This window comes from Anolis carolinensis, chromosome 2 (assembly GCF_035594765.1).
Source record: "Anolis carolinensis isolate JA03-04 chromosome 2, rAnoCar3.1.pri, whole genome shotgun sequence".
Taxonomy (NCBI): Eukaryota; Metazoa; Chordata; class Lepidosauria; order Squamata; family Dactyloidae; genus Anolis; species Anolis carolinensis.
The window spans coordinates 306,256,992-306,282,747 of NC_085842.1; the positions used below are offsets into that span (position 1 = coordinate 306,256,992).

At 42.8% G+C, this 25,756-nt stretch overlaps 1 protein-coding gene and 1 long non-coding RNA gene across 8 annotated transcripts in view; one reads left to right on the plus strand and one right to left on the minus strand.

Annotated features, from left to right (window-relative positions):
• Positions 1-25,756, minus strand: part of znf532 (zinc finger protein 532) — a 57,114-nt gene that overhangs the window by 16,867 nt on the left and 14,491 nt on the right. For all 7 annotated transcript variants that reach the window (XM_008118608.3, XM_062972530.1, XM_016996571.2 and 4 more), the window contains 2 exons: positions 16,748-19,111; positions 600-781 (listed from right to left, as the gene is read on the minus strand). In XM_008118608.3, the coding sequence (XP_008116815.1) occupies positions 600-781; positions 16,748-19,084 (2,519 nt within the window). In that variant the 5' untranslated portion in view covers positions 19,085-19,111. The remainder of the gene's footprint in view (positions 1-599; positions 782-16,747; positions 19,112-25,756) is intronic.
• LOC134296788 (uncharacterized) overlaps positions 1-25,756 on the plus strand; it is a 37,789-nt gene that overhangs the window by 7,890 nt on the left and 4,143 nt on the right. The gene's annotated exons all lie outside the window — the stretch shown is intronic.

Here is a 25,756-nt window from a genome sequence, read left to right on the forward strand (position 1 = left end):
AAGTATCTTTTTCCCCATTGAAGATACACAATAAGAAGCTGCTTGGGTGATGAAGACAAACGTAAAGCTGAGCATCTGCCAGATGTTGGAAGCTAAAGCTCTGAACTGTTCTTATCATAATGTTTCCCTAGGGGATGACATCTCAGCAGGATGCTTATGGGAAAATAAAGGGGTTTTCAACAACAACATGTAGTACCACCCCCTAAGCATTTTTTTAAAATACACTTTTGTTTCTTTTTAAAGAAAACAGAAGAGGATCCATAATAAATAGGTAAAACAACTACACAGGAAAAAAACATAAACAATCCATCCCAATAAAAGAAGCAAACCAAAATTCCTTATAACCTCTTCCAGTCTTAATAGCAATTCACAAAGACATACAAAACAGCAGAAAGATACAGATCACACTGAGAATATTTTCTAGGCCTACACTGGACTATACCATTTTACGAAACTTGAACATCTTAATGATTTGCAATTTCATTTTTGCAGACTGCAATTATTTCACACAATCATTGTATTCTCCACTGGTGACAAACCACTGGTTACAACGGCTTCAAACATTATTATTACTGTTATTGTATTGTGGTTATACTAACCGAAAGCCAACCCTTCGGGTGTAATGGAGGCAGTTCTTTGTGACATGGGTCTGGAAGTGCACCGACCGACATATTGCACCACATTCAGGACAAGTGTATGGAGATTTATGCTGATGAATTCTCTGATGCGATGCAAAACTGCAGAGGTTTGGAAGCAACATCTGGCATATACTGCAGGTCTTCTATCCAATAAACATATAAGAATATAAAAGAGAAATTAGCCATTTGGGTTAGCCATACACTATATTTTACAAAAGTAGGCACGATTCTAAAGAGATTTTAAAATAAAACACTACTTTCAAGCTATTATAATGTCAGATTAAAAGAGAAACAACAAAGAAATAAAAAAAACTAATACAGAATTACAGCTGTTTTAAAAGATATGCACGTGTGTGGGGGAGGCAATTCTGTTTTATTTGAGAAGGAGAAAAAATATTGTTAATTTAACTAGTTTCAATGACTGTATTTTAAAAGGTATAATGTGATATAATTTTTAAAAATCAAGTACCCTGATGCTATGTTATACAGCAGCAGAAAATGCAAGGTACAAAGTGAAGATATCCAGGAATACAGAGAATCCATACAAACTATAGCAGATAATGCCTTCAGTATACTGATATGATTTTATGTCATCTTCTCTTCAAAGAACCCACCCATCCGACTATTTCACTTTCTTTTTTATCTCAGTTGAGATAAGAGATCGTAAATACCCCAGATCACCATGTCAACTTTGCAACTGAGCAAATGGGTGAATTCATGTCTGCTAAGTCTATGTCCAGCATAAAAATCACCACCCTGTTATGGTAAGCTTACCTCTCTAAAGATGAATTATTATAGATTAAGAGAGAGCAACTTGCAGTCCTCTGGATATTGCTGCTCTGCAACTCCTTACCAGAACTCCCCAGTGACTACACTGGTGGCATGTGTTGAAATTACTATCAAGTACTATGTAGAGAACCACAGATTGTCCACTCCTTTTTCAAAAAATTTCTATTACCAGGAAGGTAAGCTGCACTAGAATTCTACATACAATGTACAATCATCATCATCATCATCATCATCATCATCATCATCATCATCTTTATTCTCATACCCCACCTCCATCTCCCTGAAGGGACTCAGGGCGACTTACATGGGGCGAAAGCCCAGGCAAATACAATAAGAAACATAAAACACATCAACAACAAATAATGTGCAACATCTTGTCATTTTGGAGGAAGGATCAGGATAAAAATGTAAACAACAGATTAACAAAACATCATAAACAGTGCTGTTACCAGCATCTACCAGCACTTCTTGTCAGACCAAAATACAACCTATTTTACAATCCTAATAATATTAAATAAACTGGTGGAGTAGTTTAAGTGTTCGACTACAATAGAATTTGAATCTTTTCTTGGCCATCTTTCTTAGGTGACCTTGGTCAAATCACTTTTTTTTTACTTTAGCAGAAGGCAAAAACAATCCCCTCTGAACAAACCTTGCCAAGAAAAGTTCTGTGATAGGGTCACCGTGGGGTCCCCATAAATTGGAAACTACTTGAAGGCATATAGCAACAACAAACCAGTATGTACGATAGGACATACCTGAAACTTATTGGGTGACCATGGATGAGTCACACTCTCCATCTCAAAGGAAGGCAAAAACCAACCACACTTTGAACAAATCTTGCCAAGAAAACCATGTGATAGGTTCACATTAGGATCGCTGTAAGTTGGAAACTACTTGAAGACATATGGTAACAGCAAACCAGTATGTACCATAGGATATGACTATGACTCTAGCCAAACCTATACAGGACTAGACTATTAATCAAATTACTGGCATGTCCAAGAAAATTTTGCAGTGTACCTTCCCTTTTAACAGTAGTTGTTCCTTTTCAAAAGCTCACTCTAACCCAGTTGTTCTCAACCTATGGGTCCCTAGATGTTTTGACCTTCAACTCCCAGAAATCCTAACAGCTGGTAAACTGGCTGGGGTTTCTGGAAGTTGTAGGCCAAAACAGCTAGGGACCCGCAGGTTGAGAACCCCTGCTCTAAGGCCAAAAGCCCCTATTTTTATTTTCAAATTATTGCTCAAAATTCTATAATGAGCATACAGCACTTAATCTTTCACTGGACAGTTTCTCCAGTTTTCCCCTAAATGTTTGGGGTTTTAAACAAAACTGTACTGCAGTGGGTTTCCCCCCCCCCCCCCCAAATGAGCATTTTGATATCTCCACTCTTGTTTCTCAGAGGGTCAATTTTTATTCCATTCCTGATGCCACTCAACCACCATACTTGGGTTTGTTGTGAAGGGTGATCAGAGAGAGCAGACTTCTACAGACATTATATTTCTGAATGTTCCCTTAAGCAAAATGTGCTTTGTTTGCAGGACCAGGCTGTGGCGCAGGCTGGAAAGCAAGCCAGCTGCAACAAATAAACAAATGACTCTGACCAAGAGGTCATGAGTTCGAGGCCAGCCCGGTGCCTACGTCTGCGTCTTGCCTGCATTGAATGTTTGCCTTTATGTGTGCAATGTGATCTGCCCTGAGTCCCCATCGGGGTGAGAAGGGCGGAATATAAATGCTGTAAATAAATAAATAAATAAATAAATAAATAAATAAACCAATAAAGGAGAGGGATATAGCATACATTTCCAATATTCTAGTTGATACATGCAAGAAGGGGAAGAAACAGTCAAAAATATGCCAGTACCACCTTGAATTCCTATGCGATACATGCCAGAATTCTACCATTTCATGGTGTGTACATATGGAAATCAAAGGAAAACAAGATTCTGCTGCTAGTCCATAGGTAGCCTAGCAACAAAGAGGACATTTATATAACTCAAGTACAATTTGTCATAGAAGCCAGCCTTTTCTAAACCAAGCTTCTAGTTCATCTGAAAACAGTTTTTAAAAACTCTAATGCTTTAACATTTAAATCCAATGAGATTTACAGCATGGCGGATGCTTAAATACTGGTGCTGCCAGTGTACATCATTTTGTACATCTTCATTGCTACGAACTACCTGGGTGTGCTTTTGATGTGAAAAGACTTATGCAACTGGCATCTGGACCCACCAGCTGTTCTGCATAACAAGTTGCCTGGGATTATAGCTGGACCCAAATCAATGGCTCTTTTGTATTTCTGCACCACAAGGAAAGCTAAGCACACTCTGAAGACCTGTAAATTGTTGACATGAGATATCTTTGAAATGTTTTTGTTGGATGCCTTTCAATCATTCGACTACTGATAACCCTAAGGCGAATATATCACAGATTTATTTTCTTGGCAAGATTTCTCCAGAGTAGGTTTGCCATTTCATTCCTGAGGCGGAGAGAAGGCACAGATATAAGACATAGGATACAGGATGGATGATGCCTGGATTGACAACAGTAACAGTGAAAGGGATTTTGGAGTCTTAGTAGACCACAAGCTGAACAGTGTGATGCGACAGCTAAAAATGCCAATGTATTTCTAGCCTGCATTAATAGGAACGTAGTGGCAAAACTGAAGGAAGTAATAGTACCACTCTTTTCTACTTTGAAAATGTTTTCCCACTGGAGTATTTAATCGATTTTACAACTACCTATTCTTCCCCTTCTTTATGCTTAATATGGTGTAGCGTTGTGCTATCTATATAGTAAAAACAAATCAAGATCTGCAAATCGACTTCAGTTTTGGTTTTTAAAAAACTGGTTTAAATTTAATTGGTGCCAAATATAACACTGCACCATGACTACTATGAAAAAAGAACAAGTTCTTGAAGAGAGTTCAAGAAAATTTGTGGAATGTCCTTTCAACACTGATTAAAAGTATGGTGTTATGGTTGAGCCTTATGGCTCCGATACTGGGAGACGTGGTCGTAAGACTGCTCGAGAGTCAGACTCTCTTGAGGAGCGAGAAAGGAAACGGCTGCGGGACTTATTTGCAGAACCAACAGACGGAGACTCCTTTGAGGGTTTTACCGAGGGAATGGAGGAAGAGATGGTTAGCTCAGAGGAGGATGACATGGAGTGGACTCGTGTGAGGGAGGATTTGGGTGTCACCGGCAATACTAGTGTGGGAGGCGACTGGCGGGTTGCAGGATCAGACCCGTGGACGAGTTGGAGGGATGGAACGGGATCCACAGCTGGGGATGCTGTGGGGCGTAGTCAAAGATGTTTTAGCTCTGATGAGGAGGATGATGATGAGGCACCTGGAATTAGGGTAACAGCTGACAGCGATGAGGAGTTGTAAACTGGCATAAAATGGGGTTTAGAATCCAGGGCTAATTGCGTTGGGCAAGGTAATCTGGACGAACGCTTGGGCTCTTGTTGGGAATTTCCTGAAGACGGGTGTGTTTCGTTTGCTGAATACGTAAGTTACCAAGGACATTGGGCATAGACGGCGGGAGGAACTGTGTGGGCTTTTGTTGTGCAACCTGTGTTTAATCTTATTAGCTTGGACCTCCGTCGTCTTCTTGACGGACATTAATTGCCTATTCTGGATTGACGCTGGACTGACTGACTGACTACGACCTCGGACTACCCCTTCTGTGGCTTTCGGTGGAATTGGTGAACCAAAGACATCTGTACCTGGCTTTCGACCTCGGACCGGACTGGGACCCTGCTGACCGTCGCTACCCTGATTGAAGTGCCTGGATCCGGATTCCGTTTGTTGCACGGAGGAGTAACACCCTTAGTTACTCATTTGCAGCTTTCGAGTAGCAGAGAGGAGTCTGCTGCCAGCTATTTATGTTTCTTTGAATCCTTGTTTATCAACTTTTGTTTGTTTAAATTGCCGGGCTGAAGTAAGCATTTTCTGTTTAACCCGGATTAAACTCCTGTTTAATCCGGTTTATCTTTTGAACCACTTTTAGTATCAGCGGAGTCTTTTTTGTGTATCTTTTACACTGAAGGCAAGTGTTTGCCTAGTCCTTTGTTTCATACGGGCACTTTTTAGTTCTGTAACTTTAATAAACTGTGTTGAACTTTATCTGGTGGCGTTCTGTCTTTGACATATGGGACGCATATAACTGTACCTTGTCTATTATCAATAAAAAGAATTTTAAAAACAAAAAACTGTCAGCCACGTATATTTGAAACAGTTATATCTGTTTCAGAAAGTTTGGAAGTTAAAATTATGACCCAGCTTGCTTGCACAACCCTTTAATTACCTGAGAAATTTCCATTCTAGATTGAAACAGCCATTAGCTTGCTAGTTGTAGAGATATCTTAAGATTAGTTAAATGAACAAACATTACCTTTGATAATACTTTCTATCAGTCAAAGAAGGGTTTAATTGGATTTTTTCAGAAAGGTTATAAAACAGATAGGGTTTCCAACACTTTAGAAAGCAACACGACAACCTATTGAGCACAGAAACATGCTGTTGATTTTCTTGTATATATTGGGCCCTACACTTTCACAGGGCCTAGGGGCTCAGGACTCCTGTGAAGGTGAGGAAAAGTGAATTTTAATACAACTTTGTTTAAAACCCACAAAAACACCTGTCTAGGAATCTTTAGGTCTTCTAGCACAAGTCTGTGATCAAGTTCCAGTACAGGTTGACCAAACAATCATACTGGAAGGCTTAAAGATTCTTAGAGAAAACATATTATGAAATCTGCAAAAAATGAAATCCACGAAAGTAAAACACACAAACATGGAGGGCTGACTATATTCTCGTCTATGAAATCAAACTGCAGCAAAAAAAGAGTTCTTGCATAAGGTAAGATGGCCTTGCACAAGAGGAATATTCTGGAAATTGTTCCCTGCAAAACTTAACCCACATCGGTATATATTAATCAAGTCTCTTCCCACTAAATTTCATTTCACCATCTGTAGGAAATACAGTGATCTAAAACAGGTGGTCTGGGAGTAAAAAGCATTGTGGATCTTTTCCCAACTTCTAAGATGGCATCTGGCAAAATCTCAAGCATGGCATAATGGTTTGCCCATTGGACTAATACTCAGATCCCTGCTCAGTCATGGAAACCCACTGGGTGAACTTGTTCAAGTCATACCCTTTCAGCTTCAAACAGCCCAGTGCTTCCAGGGAGACACCAAATCCAGGAATTTGTTTTGAACACAAGATCATATGAGCCCAAAGCTTCAAAAAGTCTGGACAACAAACCCAGAAGCAGCCAAAGAGGATTCAGGCACATGCAGTCAAAAAGTAACTTTTTATAGCTTTCACTGTGTCCATGGTTCCAACACACATAAATCCATTCCTAGATATGACAAACTCTTACATTCAAGTTTCATTTTTGGGAATGCTGAAACTGGGGAGTGGGATTAGGATGACAACTTATTTTGTGGTTGCTTAAACACCTAGAATTCAGAAAAATTTGCTTATCTATTACAAATTATTTTGAGTTCCAGCAGTAAATTTGGACCTATGTTTGCCCATCCCTGATTACGACCAGTGTGGTCTAAAGGAATAATAATAATAATAATAATAATAATAATAATAATAATAATAATAATAATAATAATTTTATTCTTATATCCCGCTCCATCTCCCCGGAGGGACTCGGGGCGGCTTACATGGGGCCATGCCCAGACACAACAGCACAAATCAGATAAAACATTAAACCGAGCAGTAAAACTTCAACATGATTAAAAACAGTCATAAAAGTCAATATACACAATAATATTAAAATCCCGATTTGTGTCAAAAGATCCAGGCCAAGGTGCAAAGGAAATCTTCAACTGCAGGAGAACAATTCTTCAGTCTTGGTCTTGTGAAAAATTTCCTCTAATAACAACAACAACAGGAACAAGATTTTGCCCAAACATTTGCCCTCCAATCCATACTGCATCTAAGAAGAGATGCAAGTTGAAATGTAGGGGGAGAATCCATTGATTCTCTCCCACATTTCTTTTACTGCCTTTTCCCTCTTAGAGGCAGACTTGCAAGAAGTGGCAGTAAGGCCCCTATTAAGGCCCCGATTCCACAATTCCAACAGCTAAGTCTAAAATAGTGATCTAGATAAATGATGACAATGGCAGGCTTAATAAGGGCAAGAGCTTAGAAAAAACACTCTCAGTTCTGGATAAAGTAATGGCTACAAATATGAGCTATGTCGTGGGCAGTGATTGGAGCCAAAACAGATTTAGATCTGGTGGTCTGAGCTCAAGCAAAAACCTGATGAGAAAATTCATCTCTGAAATTTTAATTTTGGGGGAAGGTCTCTAGATTAGAATCTAGAATGACCAGGTAATTCAGGAAAAAGGAAAAAGCAGGCACAGAAAACTGTCCAAGGAGAGAAAAGGGAGATATAGAGAACAATTATCCAAAATAAAATATGCAGTCAATTCTAGAGGGCAATGTTTATTTTCATATTGTACCAGCAATGACAAGGTTCCCCCATAACGCAAAATACACACAGTGCAAATATAATGGTACATATGATATGCCAATTGTCCCCAAAGGATTATAAGCATGTATCCAAACAAACTACAGGAGAATCTTACAGTTAAAAAAGTACTGATCAACCAAGGCTCTGAATGCTAAAAAGCACTCTTCCAAAGATTAAAAAAAATGAAAGAAACTCAATAATACATTTCTCTCTAGTGTCACTATATCTTGACTTGGGACACAGAATGCCTATCTTGCAGAACACATAAGAACTACACGGAATATGAAGGCTGCAAAAAAAAATTCAGCATGCCCAAATCTTCTGTGTTGGTGAAATTAATCAGACAGCCTGCTCCACCAACTAACTAAAGAACAGCTATACTTGTAAAGTAGGATTTTAATTGCATTATTCTTTTTCAGGCTATTAGGATATGTATGTATTATCCATTCTAAAAAGTAATTAAAATGCTGTGATATTCTCTGGAGAGTGTTTGCCTGCATTTCCTGGGTCCACTACTATGCAGTTTTTCCTGTCCTTAGGTCTTTTGTGATAAATGTATTTGGTGATTAATTATTTCATTTCTATCCACTGTTGACTCATTGATTCATATCTGCAATCAACCACTTATACTTGGGGAGGATCATTATCCTCTGTCTGAAATAAAACACTACTTATTAATCATTACCAAACAAGGCAGAGTAAATGGAATATATGGGAGGAGGAGAGCAACATAATTAGAGAGGTTGTAAAATGCAATCCTATGCTTCAGAATTGCATTTCCTAATTTGATAATTCCCAGAAATGCTCTACTTCCACTATTCCTCAACAGTGACAAACTCCATGCTATTTTCTGAAAATCTCAGGGCCTGGGGCTCAGTACTAACATTGCAAATCAACAAGTCAATTAATGATAATGTATCTACTGTATATAATATATTCTTGAATTAATCTTAAAAGTCTAATGTTTCATACTCTGATTCCATGAAATGAAACTTCTTTGAAAAACTGTCAATGTATATATGTATGTATGTATGTATGTATGTATATATACACATACATAAACACCACATGTCTGGGCTTTGCTTTAATGCCTCAGTGATATCTCTGCATTTACTGCAGTTATTTACATAGAAGGTCCATGTTGGGACAGGATAGAACATTAGTCCATTTATATCCTGTTTAACAGCCACAAACTATATTAGAAGCAGTGTCAAGTATGCAACCTACTAATGTAGAAGGAAATAAGAGCCATTCATCAACACTTTTCAGCACTATTTCTGACAGGCCAGCAAACCAGAACAGGCATGTCATGGCATGGACTTTGCACATTAATGGAGCTTAAAAGGCGAATGCCGAGAATGCTTATGAAACTTTATACAGAAAACTTAATTAATGAAAACAAAACATCAAATGAAACATTGTCTGTCAAATAAAGGACTCTCAAATGAATAAATTCCACTGTACAGCAGACACATGCAACAATCCCTCCTAAAACATCTTGTAAAAAGAGATCATGTTTGACATATTTTTTGTTCTCAAAAACAAAGTATGACAAATGTAAAGGTCAAAGAAGCAACTCACAATATATTTCCTGTAGTTAAACTGGGTAGGTTTCACTGTGTTTTAATATCTATAGGATAGTATAAATGTAGGGGGTAGCCTTGTAGTCCATAATACAAATTCCAAAGTCTGTATTATACTACTACTATCATTAGGTCAACCTACTGGTTGGTTTGTTTGTTTTAATCTTTGCCTGCTGTTTCAAAAGCTTTGAATGTTGTGCCTTTTTGGTTGGCCTGATAAAGGTATTTAGAAGGAATCTTTTGAATGTTGACAAGAGCTGGGATCCTTACTTCACCATGGAAACCTATTAGCAAGTCACACTCTCTGAGAGGAAGGAAATAGTAAAATTCCTATAAGTAAATTTTGCCAAGAGAACCCCCTGAAAGGATCATCATAAGTCGCTGTTGATAGAGGTCATTGCTGAAGGCATGTAACCACCACCAAGGTATCACAAAACAGGTTTGGTTAATGCCTCTGGGTTTTGTCTTGAGGAAACCATGTTAAGAGTTAAGATAGAAACCAAGATCAAACCTCACTTGATCCATGACTCATTACACTGACAAGAGGCAAAGCTCTTCAGTCATAATTCTTAATATTGAGATAAAAAAATCTTCAAACTGAAAACTGGAGTCTTGACATCATATTTTGGCTATCGAGTTGACAGCTACCAGATCTATTCTGGAACAGATTTCCAAAAAATCTGGGATTCTGCCCATTCCAATGTAACTTCAGAACAAGTCCCTTAAATACTTGGATGCTTAGTAGTCTTGGGTGATATTCTAAACTCATTCAGCTTAGCTCTGGAGTGAGGACTCTGTATGTAACTTCTTTACAAGAAAACTGGAAGTCTGTACAGAAATCATGAAAATGCTACACAAGGAAAGGCAGAGGGAGGGATCACGCTGCTTCCAGATCCCAACAAAACAAAGAAATAAACTGTGTGGGCATGGATTTAACCTATAACTTGTAGAATCTGGATAACATCTATTAACAGAGAGAAAAGCAGATTATTTTGAACTATTAGAGCCTACCCATTTCAAAGCAGAACTTAATTCTAAATAAGTGGTTTCTTGCACTCCCAGCTCATTGCCCCAGGACTGTGGCACAAAAGACTACCTATATATTCCGAAAAGTATGGGTTGCTTACCTGTAACCATGTTTCTTCGAGTGGTAGTCTGTGAAATTCGTACATATGGGTTTCCCAATGCGCCTGCGCAGATTCCGGAACATTCTAGAAGCTTTGAAACGTTAGAAATGGCGGAGGCCCCGCCCATTCTCCCCATATACTATATAAGCCGAAGGCGGGGGCTCCGCCTCAGTTCCCAGCCGCGAGACAGCAGCTGAGACACCGAGGCATGACATCAGCGGGGAGGACGGGCGGGGCTGTACGAATTTCACAGACTACCACTCGAAGAAACATGGTTACAGGTAAGCAACCCATACTTCTTCGTCGTGGAGTCTGTGAAATGCGTACATATGGGTGACTAGCAAGCTACTAACCTTGGAGGCGGGTCATGCCACGCAGGAAAACAAAACGGCTCTGCCGAAGGCGGCGTCCCTCTTCGCTTGGATGTCCAACTTGTAATGAGATACGAAGGTGGACGGTGCAACCCAGGTGGCTGCCTTGCAGATGTCATCTAGTGGAACACCTCTTAGGAAGGCTTGAGACGTTGATAGGGCCCTGGTGGAGTGAGCCACTAGGTGCAGTGGAGGTTCCTTCCCTGCCATCTGGTAGGTGAGGCGAATCATCGAGGTTATCCAGGATGCCAGCCGCTGGGAGGATATCGGGAGCGCCATAGCATCCTTCCGGTACTTAACAAAAAGCCTTGGCGACTTCCTATGTGGGGCCGTCCTGTGGATGTAATACAGCAAGGCCCTCCTGACATCCAGAGAATGTAGAGCTGCCTCTAGTGGAGAAGAAGGATTAGGAAAAAAGGAGGGCAGAACGATGTCCTGAGTCATGTGGAAGTGGGAGACTACTTTGGGGAGGAATGTAACATCTGTCCGAAGAACTACTTTGTCGTCGTGGAAGCGGATATACGGAGGGTCGGACCGCAGGGCCGTAATCTCACTGGCTCGCCTAGCGGAAGTTATTGCCACAAGAAATGCGGTCTTCCAGGAAAGATGGGATAAATCGTTCGACGCCATCGGCTCGAATGGAGGTTTTGACAGTTGTGAAAGGACCAGCTCCAGACTCCAAGCCGGCGCAGGGAGCGAGGAGGGCGGGTGTAGGTTCTTATAGCCCTTAAGAAACAGCTGGAGTAGCGGGTCCTGAAATAAGGAGGGTTGTCCGGCTTTCCTTCGGAACCAGGACAATGCCGCTACGTAGCACTTGATTGAAGACAGGGACATACCCTTGGATGACAAGTGAACTAAAAAGTCCAAAACAACAGAAACAGGGGCTGTAAGAGGATCAACATTCAAGGTATCAACGTAGCTTTTGAAGCGGGCCCACTTATAGGTGTAAGCCCTCTTAGTTGAAACCTTCTGGGCCGCGAGGATTATTTGCCGGACGGCGTCGGACAGATGTGCTGTGGCCTGATCCTCCACGCTGTCAGGCGAAGAGTTGCAACGTCCGGGTGTCGGACGAGTCCGTCCTGTGTCGTGAGCAGGTCCGGGGAGCACCGGAGGCGAACGTAGTCGTCCCTTGATGCGTTCAGTAGGGTTGCGAACCACGGCTGCCGGGGCCACCAGGGTGCTATAAGGATGCAATCCGCATTGTCCGCTACGATCTTGGCTATTACTCGAGAGAGTAGTGGAAGAGGCGGAAACGCGTAGAGTAGGCCTGGCACCCAGGAGAAAAGAAAGGCGTCTCCCAGGCAGCCTGGGGATGCGAGAGGGCGCAGACGTGCGCAGTATTGAGGACACTGGTTGTTGGTGGGCGAGGCGAAAAGGTCCAGCCGAGGGGTTCCCCAACGGCGTGTTAGGAACCGAAACTCTCTGCTGTGGAGACGCCATTCGTGGTTGGTAGCAGTGTCCCTGCTTAGGGCATCTGCTAGTGTGTTTTCTTCTCCCGGTAAGTATACTGCGATCAGATGAATGTGTCTTGCGATGCACCATTCCCATATTCGGGATACGATCAGCAGAAGAGTTCGCGAGCGGGTCCCCCCTTGTTTGTTGATATAAAATTGTACCGCCGTGTTGTCCGTGACCACTTGGATTACACGGCCCTTGACCAGGTGGGCGAAGGACCTGAGGGCTTTCTCCACTGCGAGTAGTTCCAACGCATTGATGTGATGAGCTTGTTCCTTCATAGACCAGTGGTTGTGGATTGTCAACCCTTGGATGTGCGCGCCCCATCCTAGGAGGGAGGCATCCGTGGTCAGCGATAAGGATGGACGAGGTTGGCTGAATGGCAGGCCAGATTGAACATTGCACCTCCTTGTCCACCAGGCGAGGGACTGTAGGACGGGCTGAGGAAGATGAAGGATGACGTTTTGGCGGTCCCGGTGCGGGTTGAAGACGCGGATGAACCAGTTTTGAAGGGGTCTTAGTCGGAGGCGAGCGAACCCGGTGACAGCCGTGGTCGAGGCCATATGGCCCAAGACTGACTGGATAGACCACGCAGACGCCCGGCCAGAGGCCCGTAGTTCGTTGATCATAGACCTGAGGTTTCTGAACCTTTCCTCTGGCAGATAAGCCCTCTGAGTCCTGGTGTCTAGGACGGCTCCGATAAAGGTGATCTGTTGGGTAGGGGAGAGGTGGGATTTCTCCCGATTGATAAGAAGCCCAAGGTTCTGTAGAAGAGATAGGGTATACTGAATGTTGGACTGCAGCTGGCAACAAGAGTCAGCAGTCAGAAGCCAGTCGTCAATGTACGGAAATACCACTATGTGTCGCTGGCGGAGGTGAGCTGCCACCACCGCCATGCACTTAGTGAAGACACGTGGTGCTGTTGACAAGCCAAATGGTAGAACATTAAATGAAAAACAACGATCCCCAACTGCAAAACTAAGAAACCTTCGGTGGTCGCTCCTGATGGAGATGTGAAAGTACGCATCTCGGAGGTCCACCGTGGCCAACCACGCCCCTTTCCTGAGGAATGCCAAAATGGAAGGAAGGGTGACCATACGAAACTTTTTCGGCCTGATAAACTCGTTGACCCTACGGAGGTCGAGGATTGGGCGGAGTCCGCCCCCTCGTTTGGAAACTAGAAAGTAACGAGAAAAGAAACAAAACTGGGTTTGGTGATGTGGTACTGGCGAGATCGCACCTTTTTCGAGTAAGGAAGAGACCTCCTCGCACAAAGCGTTAGAGGGGGGCGTGGTGCAAATATGCCCAATCGGGGGGTAAGAACAAAATTCTATGGCATATCCTTCCTCTATAATGGTAAGGACCCAGGCATCGGTCGTGATTTGACGCCAGTTCTCAAGGAAAGGTAAAAGTCTGTTTAGGTACGTAGGGCCACTGGGGTCTGAATGGGCCAAACTAATAGGGCAACAAGTGGCCAACTGGGCCTTGAAACCAACTGGGGAAAGGGAAGCGGGCGGGGATTGAGCAGGGCTAAAAACGACGTTTTTTGTTGTCAGAGGATTTCGGTCCCCGGTACTGACCCCTAAGGAGCAGGGGTGGCTTCCGATTTCCAACTGAGGGGGGTTGCTGTCGTTGCTTACCTCGGAACGAGAAAGGGCTATAGCGTCTACGCTGGTATTGTGAGTTAAAGCCCCAGCGGTGACGCTGCTGAAAAGAGTAGGGCTGGTAGGGTTGGCCATATTTGCTGACAGTTTGTTTCATCTTATGAGAATGCTCGAGCTGGGAGTCAGTGTCTGGGTTAAACAACCCCGCCTCATCCATGGGAAGGTCTTCTATTAATGCCCGGGCCGAGGGTGACAACGTAGAAGCTCGCAGCCAGGCATGCCTTCGGAGGGCAACAGCTCCAGCCAATAGCTTGCCAGAGGCATCAGCGGTATTCTTTGCCAGGTCCTTTTGTAATGATGTGAGTAGGAGCGCCTCTTGCTGGAAGGCTTTGGCGAGGGCTTGTTCGGCCAGGGGAAGGGAATCCAAGTAAGTGCCAAGCTTGGTCCACAGAAAGTTTTGGTAGACGCTCATGTATACCCCGTAATGGGCCATATGGGCGAAGAGACATGCCGAAGAATAAAATTTTTTTTGCCATGGTATCCAATTTCTTGCCCTCTCTATCAGAGGGGGTAGATTGGGCCTTCTGTGCTGGCCTGGGTTGAGCATCTGTCACTACCGAGTTAGCTTTGGGGAGTTTAGCTAGCCAGGAGGCAGTGGATAAGTCAATTTTATATAAATTCTCTGCCCTTTTAGGGGTAGCAGGGACAATTGATGGTGCCACCCCCACTGATTTGATGACTTGTAACAGATAAGGCAGGGTAGGGAGTGTTGTGGTCACCGGGGGTCGCTGTTCCGAGGAGGAGAAGCAGGGATCCTCCACCACATCGGTAGGTTTGGGAGTGGGAAGGTTAAGTGCTCTGGATAGACGAATGAGAAGGGCAGAGAAGTTTCTAAACTCCTCTGCCTGGACGGGGTCCGGATCCATATCTCCCGAAGTTGAAGCTGGTAGTGCTTCATCTCTGGCCTCAGGAGCGGCCTTATCGGTCTCCAGATTTGGTAAAATGAGAGGCGTTTGATGCTGGGCCTCGTTACCCTGTCGGCCTGATGTTGATGGCATCGGTGTCTGGGGTGGAGGAGGGGGGTCCGCGGGGGAGGCGGAAGCCCTGCATGGGGCCGAGATCGTGGCGGTCGCCGAGGGAGGGGCCTCCGAAAGTGGCCTCGGTACCGAGGGAGGCATTTCGCCCCGGTTCCAAGGATATCCGCATTGCTGGTAATAAGCCTCGAACCCTGGAAAGGGAGGAGGAGGCGGATAGGCGAAATAGGGAGGGTCAGGAAATCTGTAATAAGGCCCCGGAGAACGGGAACGAGAATAAAAGGACGCCCTCGAGGGGCTCCTACCACGCGAGTCCCAGGAGTCTCGGGATGGAGAGCGTCCTCGATACCGAGGAGCCCTACTGCTGCTGCGGGAGGGCCGTCCCTCTCGGCTGCTTCTTGGGCCCGGATCCGGCCGAGATGGATGGGCCTGCATGGCTCTCGGAGAGTAGGGCAGCTTGTTTTCTGGAGGCTCCGACGCAGCCGCGTCCGCCATCTTGCCTTTCTCCCCTTCGGTTTCGGCGGGAGATAGGAGGGGAGGAGCCTCGTCAACAGCGGGCGGAGTTAGGGAGGCTCGGTTCCCCAACTCTGTTTCGTCGGGCCCGCTGTATACCGGAGGGCTCAAGGGCCTTTGGCCAGAGAGTTGCCTCAACTTTTTGGGCTTTTTATGCCCTTCCTTCAGTTTCGCCCCTTTCTGGGGCTTGGAAGTTTTAGCCCTTTTAGTGGGCACTTCCTCCGAGGGCTCCTCAGCCTCACCAGCTTCCTCCCCAGCCGGGAGGGAATCAAGCGGCTCTACTGGGTGGAGAGACGGGGGCGACTCTGAGGGGGGGCGTTTATCCGCCCGCGCTGCTCCCGGGGCGGAGGCCTGGTCAGGCGCGAGCGCTTGCTCGTACAAAACCGCTTTGAGGCGAGCCTCGCGGTTGCGCCGCGCCTGAGGGGTAAAACCCTTACAGATGGAGCAGGATTGGGGAATGTGGCTCTCCCCCAGGCACAAAAGGCACATACTGTGCCCATCTGAGTCGGGGAGCTTTCCCCCACAGGCCCCGCATTTTTTGAAAAACAGAGTAGCCATGCCTGCCTGAACGGCGAACGGTCCGAGGTCTGGATAGGAGAGGTGCGGATGGTCGATAGGAGTCCGAGTCAGAGGGTAAGTCAAGCCAATAGGAGTAGACAATAGAGCGGTCAAACAGTCCAAGGTCGAGCCGAGAAAACACGCTAGAAGTCAGAAAGCTAGTAGAACGGTTCCTTCGATCTGCTGTCGCGCGGAAAGAAGAACTGAGGCGGAGCCCCCGCCTTCGGCTTATATAGTATATGGGGAGAATGGGCGGGGCCTCCGCCATTTCTAACGTTTCAAAGCTTCTAGAATGTTCCGGAATCTGCGCAGGCGCATTAGGAAACCCATATGTACGCATTTCACAGACTCCACGACGAAGAAGCAAAGTTGTTCTTTCAAATGAAATAACAAATTATTCTATTCTATGAAAGGCATAACAAACTCCCCCCAAATCCCCTTCTATGTATTGTAAAGATATTTTCCCAATCATTCCCCACTTTGATTTAAGGAAACTTAAAAAAATCAAAGGAAGCATGGAAAAATATCTATATTTCCTGCGGAAACACTGGAATATAAAGATAGGATACTGTACTTGTCCACTTGAATCCGCGGCCTGCTGGTAGTGTGTCGCTAGAGCTGTCTCATCTTGGAAAACTTCATTACATTCCAAACACTTGAGGCTATGCCTGCATAGCTTTGATGAGTCTTCATCTAGAGGCATTGCTGGAGGAACAGGAGTACTTGCGGGAGCCGATATGACTGTCCCAGTTATGCCAGACTGTATCTTTGTTATAGTGTGAGTGCCCATAATGGAGCTCTGAAGAATGGATGCTGTAACAGAAGCATTACCTGTAGAAGAAGCTATCATTTGATCTGTTGGAACTGGTTTCAAAATCAAATGGGAACACTGCATTACCACCCCTTTCTCTTTGTGTCCCCGCGCGTGAGAGAGAAGGCTGCACTTGTTGTAGAAAACAAGATTCTTTGTGCAGTGGTTGCAGGTGACTTCAATGCGCACACTTCTTCTATCGTAATGCTGTGCCAGACTCTTCTCAAGAGCAAACGAATCCCCGCACTCCAAACACTTATAGCCACGTGTGGGTAAAGTGATGCCGGTGTTTGCAGGAGGACTAAGGTTTGGGATGTAAATGGGGACAGGGTTAACACTGCTGAGCACCTTGTTGAAAGCTTCGACCACAGAGCTCTGTAGAGACGAGACCACCTGGACTCGGGATACTTTTTTGGAAGGCTGTGAAGCTGCTGCAGAAATTATTGCCTGCTTGATCTGTTGCTGAGGTTTGGTGAGCACTTGGCGGAGTTCAGAGGTGGTCTGAGCACTTTGAGGCAGTAGATTAAGGTTGGCAAGATGGACAGTCTTTGGCACAAGTTTTGCACTGGCAAGGCTGGATGCTGGCACCACAACAGTCTGCTGCTGTATAGCGTTGGCAGCTTTGATAATGGCACTGCTGGCACTTTGCACCGATGCTGCAGATATTACTGTGGCCTTCACTGTAGTGTTGTTAGCAAGCTTCAGGTTGATAACCTGGGATCCTGCTGTCTTAACAGCCGATACTGGAAGAAAAGCAGTAGCCACAGGTTTAATGGTGACCTGTTTTGGAGTGAGCTCTGCAGAAGTAACCGCATTGGTGACGACCGTTGACTGGAGTGGTGCTCTTGGGGGAGAAGACAGGACAGCAGCAGAAGTTGGAGAAGACAACAATGACGTTACGGAAGCCACCATGGAAGCTGTTTGCTCTAGCTTTCTAGTGCCATCCAAATCAATTTCTGGCAACACTCTTGTAACTGTTCGTTTGATTTCCCCAGATGAAGTCTTGATAGTTTTTATGCGAACTTTTGGAATTGCTGGTGTTGAGCCTGCAGGTGATTGTGGAGACCCTTTACTGCTGTTCTCGCTCGATACACTTCTGGGACTGTCTGGCTGTTTCACAGATGATTTTTTAGTGCAGTCAATGAGACTTTGAGATTCAGGTGATTTATCAATGGCCCTAGGACTTTCATTTGTATCTTTTGGTAAGGGTGAAGGTTCTCTTGAATTTGACTGCAGGTCTCTAACAATGTCCGTTGCTGCTTTTTTAGCACTAAGTGCAGCAATTGCAGCAATACATGAGGAGAGTTTTGAGGATGATTTTGCTTTAGACTGTGAAACACTGGTAAGATTTGTGTCGCCCTTTTCAGTGCCTATTTTTCCATCCAGTACTCTATTTTCAAGTGATTTTTCTGGATTGTCTTTAATCAGTTTATCATCTAGTTTTCTTGCTTTAAAAGGTTCATACAAACCTAAAGATGTAGAGTTTGCTTCAGAGTCTCTTTTAAGAACCTTGTTTTTATCAGCATTACCTGAACTTGCAACTCCAGGTTTAATCAGGTTCTCTCCTCCAAGCACTTTTAACTTTTCAAAATCATGCTGAGAGAGTGATCCAGTTAATACATTAGCTCTGAAGTTTCCACGCATATCTTCCTTATCTGGAGGGTCATCAACCTCAATTTTTTCATCATCATCAAATTCTTCTGCACTTGAGATAGGGCTAAACTGGCTGAAAGCTGACTCTTTGAGTGTAGTCTCTGAAACTGAACCCTCATCTTTGAGAGACTTGCCGTCTTCTTTATTATAACCTTCCAGAGCCGATACAGTTAAAAAACCATTATGTAAACCATTTCCTGTGGAATGATGACCATCTTTCTCTGCTCCTTCAGAGGAATCGATAGTCCGCACATTTTTTACAATGACACTTACACCAACATCAGAGGATGAAGGTGCATGAGAATCATCGTCAGGATGCACATTCTGTTTTATGTGGCTTTCATGATCGTCATGTCCAGATTCAATAGCAGCTTTGGGGTCAACCATATCTGGAATGTCAAATGCTGCAAGAAGGTCGTCAAAATCTGGAGTCTTCATATCTCCCATGGTCACGTTAATTGTTTAGACGTAAATCTACAAAACAAACAGAAATATTTCATACCAGTGCAATAATCTTTAATACACAAATACCAATATCACAGACCCAATCTTAGCATTTCACCAATGAACCTAGAAGGACATCCTGAGATGTCTAAAGATTTTGAGAAGTTAGAAAGCAAATCTGGTTTAAGCCTTCATTCTACTGTACAAGTAAAATATATCCGCATTAGAAAATTAATAAGATTCCAGATCATTTTCATTTGCTCATGAGAAGCATCTGAGCTCTTTGCAAGTAGTCATGTTGAGACTTCTAATAAAACTTGTGGCCTATTCTTATTGCATACCAACATTGAAAGAGCACCTTGCACACTGATATGTGGAAATCAATTTTAGCCTCAAGTAATAGGAAAGCACCATCTGGTCTTATAAGCTAAGTAAAGTCTGCACTGGTTAGTACTTGGGTGGGATACCAAGTGATTTAAGCTATATTTCAGAGGAACGAACAAGCAAAAACACCTGAGTATTCCTTGCTTAGGAAAATCCTATGAAATTCATGAAGTCACCCTAAGTTAACCTGTGACTTTAAGGCCCACAAACAAAAACAATATGAAGCTAAGAGGCTATAAATGAACAGATTTGATACAAACTGAGCAAGTTTTTGTTCTCGCAAAAAAACACATTTTAGAAGGCATCAAAATTAGATGCCTCAAAATTAAAAGGCATCACATTTGAATGTATGGGTCACATTTTTTATTTATTTATTTACAGTATTTATATTCTGCCCTTCTCACCCCGAAGGGGACTCAGGGCAGATCACATTATACACACATAGGGCAAACATTCAATGCCCATAAACACATCAAACCGAGACAGAGACAACAGACAGACAGACACAAAGGCAATTTAACCTTCTCCTGAGGGAATGTTCGATTCTGGTCACGGGGGGAGCAGCTGCTTCATCATCCACTCTGATGGCACTTCCTCACTTCCTCATTCCAACATTGTAAATTAGTTAAACTTGCCTCCCCACTTTTATAAGTGGTACCTTATTTCCTACTTGATAGATGCAACTATCTTTTGGGTTGCTAGGTTAGCAACGAGCAGGGGCTATATTTTATTTTTTTTAATTGACGGGTGCTCACCCCGCCACGGGCTGGCCTCGAACTCATGACCTCATGGTCAGAGTGATTTATTGCAGCAGCTGTTTACCAGCCTGCACCACAGCCCTTCCTATTCCCATCTTCCCAAACATTTAGTCATTTTGGTGAAGTGAAGGTCTTTCTTTTTGGGGAGATTTTGAATTAAAGGGTTGATGTGAGCTTGCCTGCAGTCTCTGTTCCTGGTGAGAAGATGGAGGAGTAAAAGGAGGATGGCACAAGGAAGAGCCCCAAGGAATTGAGTCCCTTGTGAAGACTTGGCTGGGATGGATGCACTTTTCTCTCTCCCTGACATTCTTCACTCCATACTCCTTTCTCCTCTAACCATCTTAGTCATCAGAGTCAGAGAGGGCTAAAAAAGAATGCACTTGCCCACATCCATGCTGAAGAACACTGAGTCCACTAGAGCTGAGGGAGCTGCCCAGATAACTTTCTTGGTTGAAGAATTAATCTGAAGCGTTGGGAGGAGTGTCAAAGACAGATGACTCAGAGTGGTGGTGTAAAAACTAAAAGTTGGAAAGAGGTAAGGTGGGAGCTCTTTCCTCCCACTCCTACCATCTTACTGCTGGTGGCAACAGTAAAAGGTGGACACATTGGCTAAAAGTTCCTGCTCATGCAGTGGTAGCATTAATGGGGTGTGGATGGCCAGCAAAGTGATGGGGCTAACCAGCTTCTGACCCATTGCGAAAGCACTGTTAGTACTGATCAGTGAGACCACCAAGTCATCAGAAGAGGAGTCCTCTGAAATTGGTGGCAGCACCAAGGTCCACTGGGGCCCTTAAAAAAACAGCAAAATAGTGGACGAAGTTCCAGTGGGTCAGTGCTTCCTTTAGGTTCACCCAGGATGGATTCAGGCGAAAACTTAGTTCATTCTGTGAAAACCTAAAAGAAGCAGTGACCCCATCTACCCTCCCAGCCATGCCAAAGAGCCACCACTGCTCCCGTTTTCTCATCCAGGTTACACTGACATGTGGATAAATCAATCCAGGTTTGTTTGTTTTTTTGTTTTTTTGGTGGGGGGAGGCATTTTCTGTTAAATATCCTGATTTAAACACAAGCCTATATGGTGGCTGTATTTTGGCAATGTTTATGTCTCTTTTTTTCTTCAGAGATTATTGCTAAAATTACATTATCATAACTACATTTTCTGAAGCATGAGCTCTATATAAGATGTCAAAAAGACAGAGGAACGTGTCAAATAAAATCCTTTTAAACCAGCTCATGGCAGACATTATAGGTTGGTATGGTTTTCAAAAAGCTAAAATCCAGACTATAGTAAGATTGCTACTCTTCACATTCCAGGATAATTGTTATATTCTTTTTGAATTAAGCAGCTAAAGAGTAGAATACTGTAAGTAATAAAAATCAAGGAATAAGTAAAAAGCGATTCCCCACGATCTGTGGCCATCAGTCTTCACCACCAGCTGTTTAGGGCCAATGAGTGCTAGTATCCACATGTTATCCGGTTCCCCAACTCCCTTTCCCCATCATAAGCCATTCATTTTCTACATATAATTGGGTTACTTGTACATATCTTGAAATAGTTTTGGGCCACATTTTCCATCAGCTCTAGCAATGCTGGTGGGAAATGAAAGCCAATACATCTGGAGGAGAAGGACCAGATTGAAGAAAGTTTATTTAAAATAATGACCTTTGGCTCCAGGAACAGAGCATATGGTGATCCAATGTGCATTGCTTTTACACTCCAAGCTCAGCAAAGAAGGCACAGGCTATAAAACCCCATTGTGCCACATAATGACTTTACTGTACACAGTAATGGCATCATTTTATCACATCCAATAAGATCTAATTTTTACTTCAAACTTTTAAGAAGGGCCTGACACCTGATAGCTAAGCTATTTATGGTATGTCGAACAGATTTCAATGAAAATAAATATTACAGCATATGGCTGAAGCTCAGTTTAACAAAATGTGATACACCTTTTTAAGTAATGGGAACGTGTTTCACATTTGCAGGAAACAGGAATCTAGTGATCTAAGCTGGCCTTATTTATCACTCTCATTAATTTCTCAACAAGGGAGTAAGCAGCATGGTAATACATCATTTTCAGTTTTTCCCAGTTGGAATGTGTTCTCTATGTAAAGAATAATTAGAAAAAGATAATGTCACTGGACATATGAAGACATCTATGAACAAATCAACTGCACAATTTAAACAACAATATTTCTGTGAAAAGAATAGAGCACAATATTTAAACAGGAATGAGGCAGAAAGTTACTCTGAGACTATAGTGCCTCATAATTCCACAATGTTTCCATATTGTTAGGATTGGAAAAAAGAAGGTTCCTACCCCACAGCACAAGGTTTTTAAAGTAGGGAAAAAATTATTTATGTAGCTACTACTATTAGGACGGACAATTCATTTATCCAGCACACCTGGTGTTGGGCATATTTAGGAGATATTTACAATTTTAGCTACTGTTTCCATATTAAATAACATGTTTCTATTGAATTTCAAAGGATGATTTCTACTTGCAATTCCTTTAGGAGATCATTTTTGAATTACTCAAGCTAGCAATAGTTCCCAGAAAGGGACAGTGAATGACTAATTAGATGAGGTAAGGTGAGTGGCCTATTTTGTTCCCTCCCTGCTTGCTGGGAACCTTAAATCTGACTCAAAAATTATTATCTTAAAATTCAAAGAAAGATGTGATTGTCTGTATCAGTGGTTCCCAACCTGTGGGTCCCCAGGTGTTTTGGCCTACAATTCCCAGATATCCCAGTCAATTTACCAGCGGTTAGGATTTCTGGGAGTTGAAGGCCAAAACATCTGGGGACCCACGGGTTGAGAACTACTCTGGATCAAGATGCAGAGGTATCTTGTCAGCACTTTTGAGACTAACTAAAAGAAAGAAGTTAGTAGTATAAGCTTCCACAAGCTCAGACTCCATGTACACTGTCCTATAAGGCAGTTTCAGAATGCAGTTTGACTGAATTGAACTGGATTATATGAGCCCACACTGCCAGATGCAGCTGATGAAGCACTTTCTCCCAGTCTCAGAGATTCTACAAGATCTCTTATCTCTCATTTCCTGATATGCCAAAAAGTCAAATCCAAGGAAGAACCTTGTGCCCAAGGAGAAGCCATGGAGATTCTATCCAAAAGCTCCCTCTTCACCACCACAGAAGTATAACAGCTGCCAATCAAAGCCACAAAATCACTTGAGATGAAGCAAAAGAAATACATATTTTATGAAAAGGATAAAAGCCAGCCAATCCAGCATTTTTCCGCTCTCCTCCTCAACCTCTATTTGCTTCCAACTAGAGCAGTTATGGGCAAATTTCAGCCCCTGGGTGTTTTGGACTTCAACTCCCACAATTCCTAATAGCCTACCAGCCAAAACACTCAGAGGGTCCAAGTTTGCCCATGCCTGATCTAGAATCATTTAGTGTAATTCACTGTGACTACATAACTCAGTTACTGAAATATTCTATACTGGTATGTATTGAAAATTAATATGAGAGAGGGAACCCTAAAATAAGACTATCACAGAAACAGCAAAAAACTTGGAAGTACTGTAATCACAAACAACTATATATTTACAATTCACCCTCCGCATTTGAGACTTTGACTTTTAGAGATTTGATTATTCAAGGATTTGTTTAAAATGTTTTCCAGGAATTTTCAGGTCAGCCAGTGTGATTTCATGCTTCTCTTCCAGCTGATGTTGACCAAAATCATGATGGAGAACCCAGAAATTTCTAGAAAGGTGTTCTTCCAGGTAAAAAAAGTAATGTTTGGAAGATTATATTTATTGAGATTTTATAATACCAATATATTTAAAATACATGAAAATTAGTATTTTTTTATTTGTGGTTTTCCACTTTCAGAGCTATTGCACCCCTTTTAATAGAAAACGTGAAGGGCTGACAGTACAAGTAATTTGTACATTAACAAAGTTATAACCATGTTTCATTGTAATGGTAACTCAACACAGGACAAATGTGGTCCTTTTGCAGTGCCACCATGACTTTTTTGTTACTTTTATGATGATGGTGGCAGAAGTACTGAATAAGGAATACCACATGGGGAAATGCTGACTTATGTTGTGTCTCCTGCTCTGTTGTGAGTGTTGAGGGAGACAAAATGAGTGTGTTTTGTACCACAGAGCAGCATCTTGTAGCAGTCAGAATTCGTAAGTAACTGTAACTATCTTTTAAGAAATCGAATAGTAAGGAATTTTGGTGGTTGGGGTTTTGCTGCCATAACTGCAATGTATTACTTGACAAACATAGCTTTCAAAGCTCTGGCCAAAATGAAGCAAGCAACTTTTAGCCTTCATGAAGGTATGCACATGTTGGGTTGCACAACGAAGAGGGAAGAAACTGTGATCTTCAGAATCCCAAATGGTTGTTTGCTAAGGCAACGTACTAGTATGTCCTGATGAAACTGAACAAGAAATATTATTTAGCTTCTTTTTCTCTCTGCTTCATTTGCCTCTAACATTACCTTTTCACTTGTCAAGAAATCAGAAGATGGCTAGGACGTGGAACGGTAGCTATGAAGGAACTAGGCCAAACATGTCCAATCTTTAGGCTTCCCTGGGCCACATTGGAAGAACAATATTCTTGGGCCACTCCATGCCATAAAACAAGCTACATATGCATACAAATAGAGAGAACGTACAGCGCACAGTGGTGCTATGCCTAGTACATAATAAAAGCTTGAATTCTTTTTCACAATCCATTTTATGTGATATTGCAAGAGTCCTCTTGCTCTTTATTTTATTAGTTTTAACAGTATTTATTTTCTTCTGGGTGAACTGTGTGCAATTATAAGACAAGATACGGTTACGGTAATACTCTGATGCAACATATTCTGATTATTTCATTCTGTTCCATGATCATCTATAGCGTTTGCACTTGAGAACCATGCAAATAAGTCATTTAAAAATCTGCAAAACACCTCATAAAGTTTTAAGTACGATTTTGTGTTGGGCCACGTGCGGACAAGCTTGAACTAGGCAAAGATCCTGAACTATAAAGATATATCACTGAGGTTGGGCAAGCCTTATCTAGGCAAAGATCTTGAAGTGTAAAGATACATCACAGGAAAGTTAAGATGGTCCAATTTCTATGTACGACTATGTATGGTATTGGACATTTCTATATATGAAAACTAGACAGTGAAGAAAGCTGATTGGATGAAAATCAACTTGTGGTGCTAGAGATATCCAATTGGCAACTGTCACCCAGAGGACTTTTTTTTTAATCGACCTTCCCAAGACTGTGGGATGACCTGCCGGAAGAGATATGACAGCTAAATAAGCTGTAAGAATTTAAGACCCAACTGAAGACCCATCTCTCCCGACAGAGCTACCCAGTCAACTCTGAATAATGAATTTTGGATATGCATTACAGCTTTGATCTTTGTACTCTGTGCTTGATGTACATTTTTATCATTGTGTGTTTTGAAATACTGTATGTATTTTATTGTATGCAATTTTACACTGATGTGTTTTGACTCTGTTGTCAAACGACCTCAAAATAAAATGTACC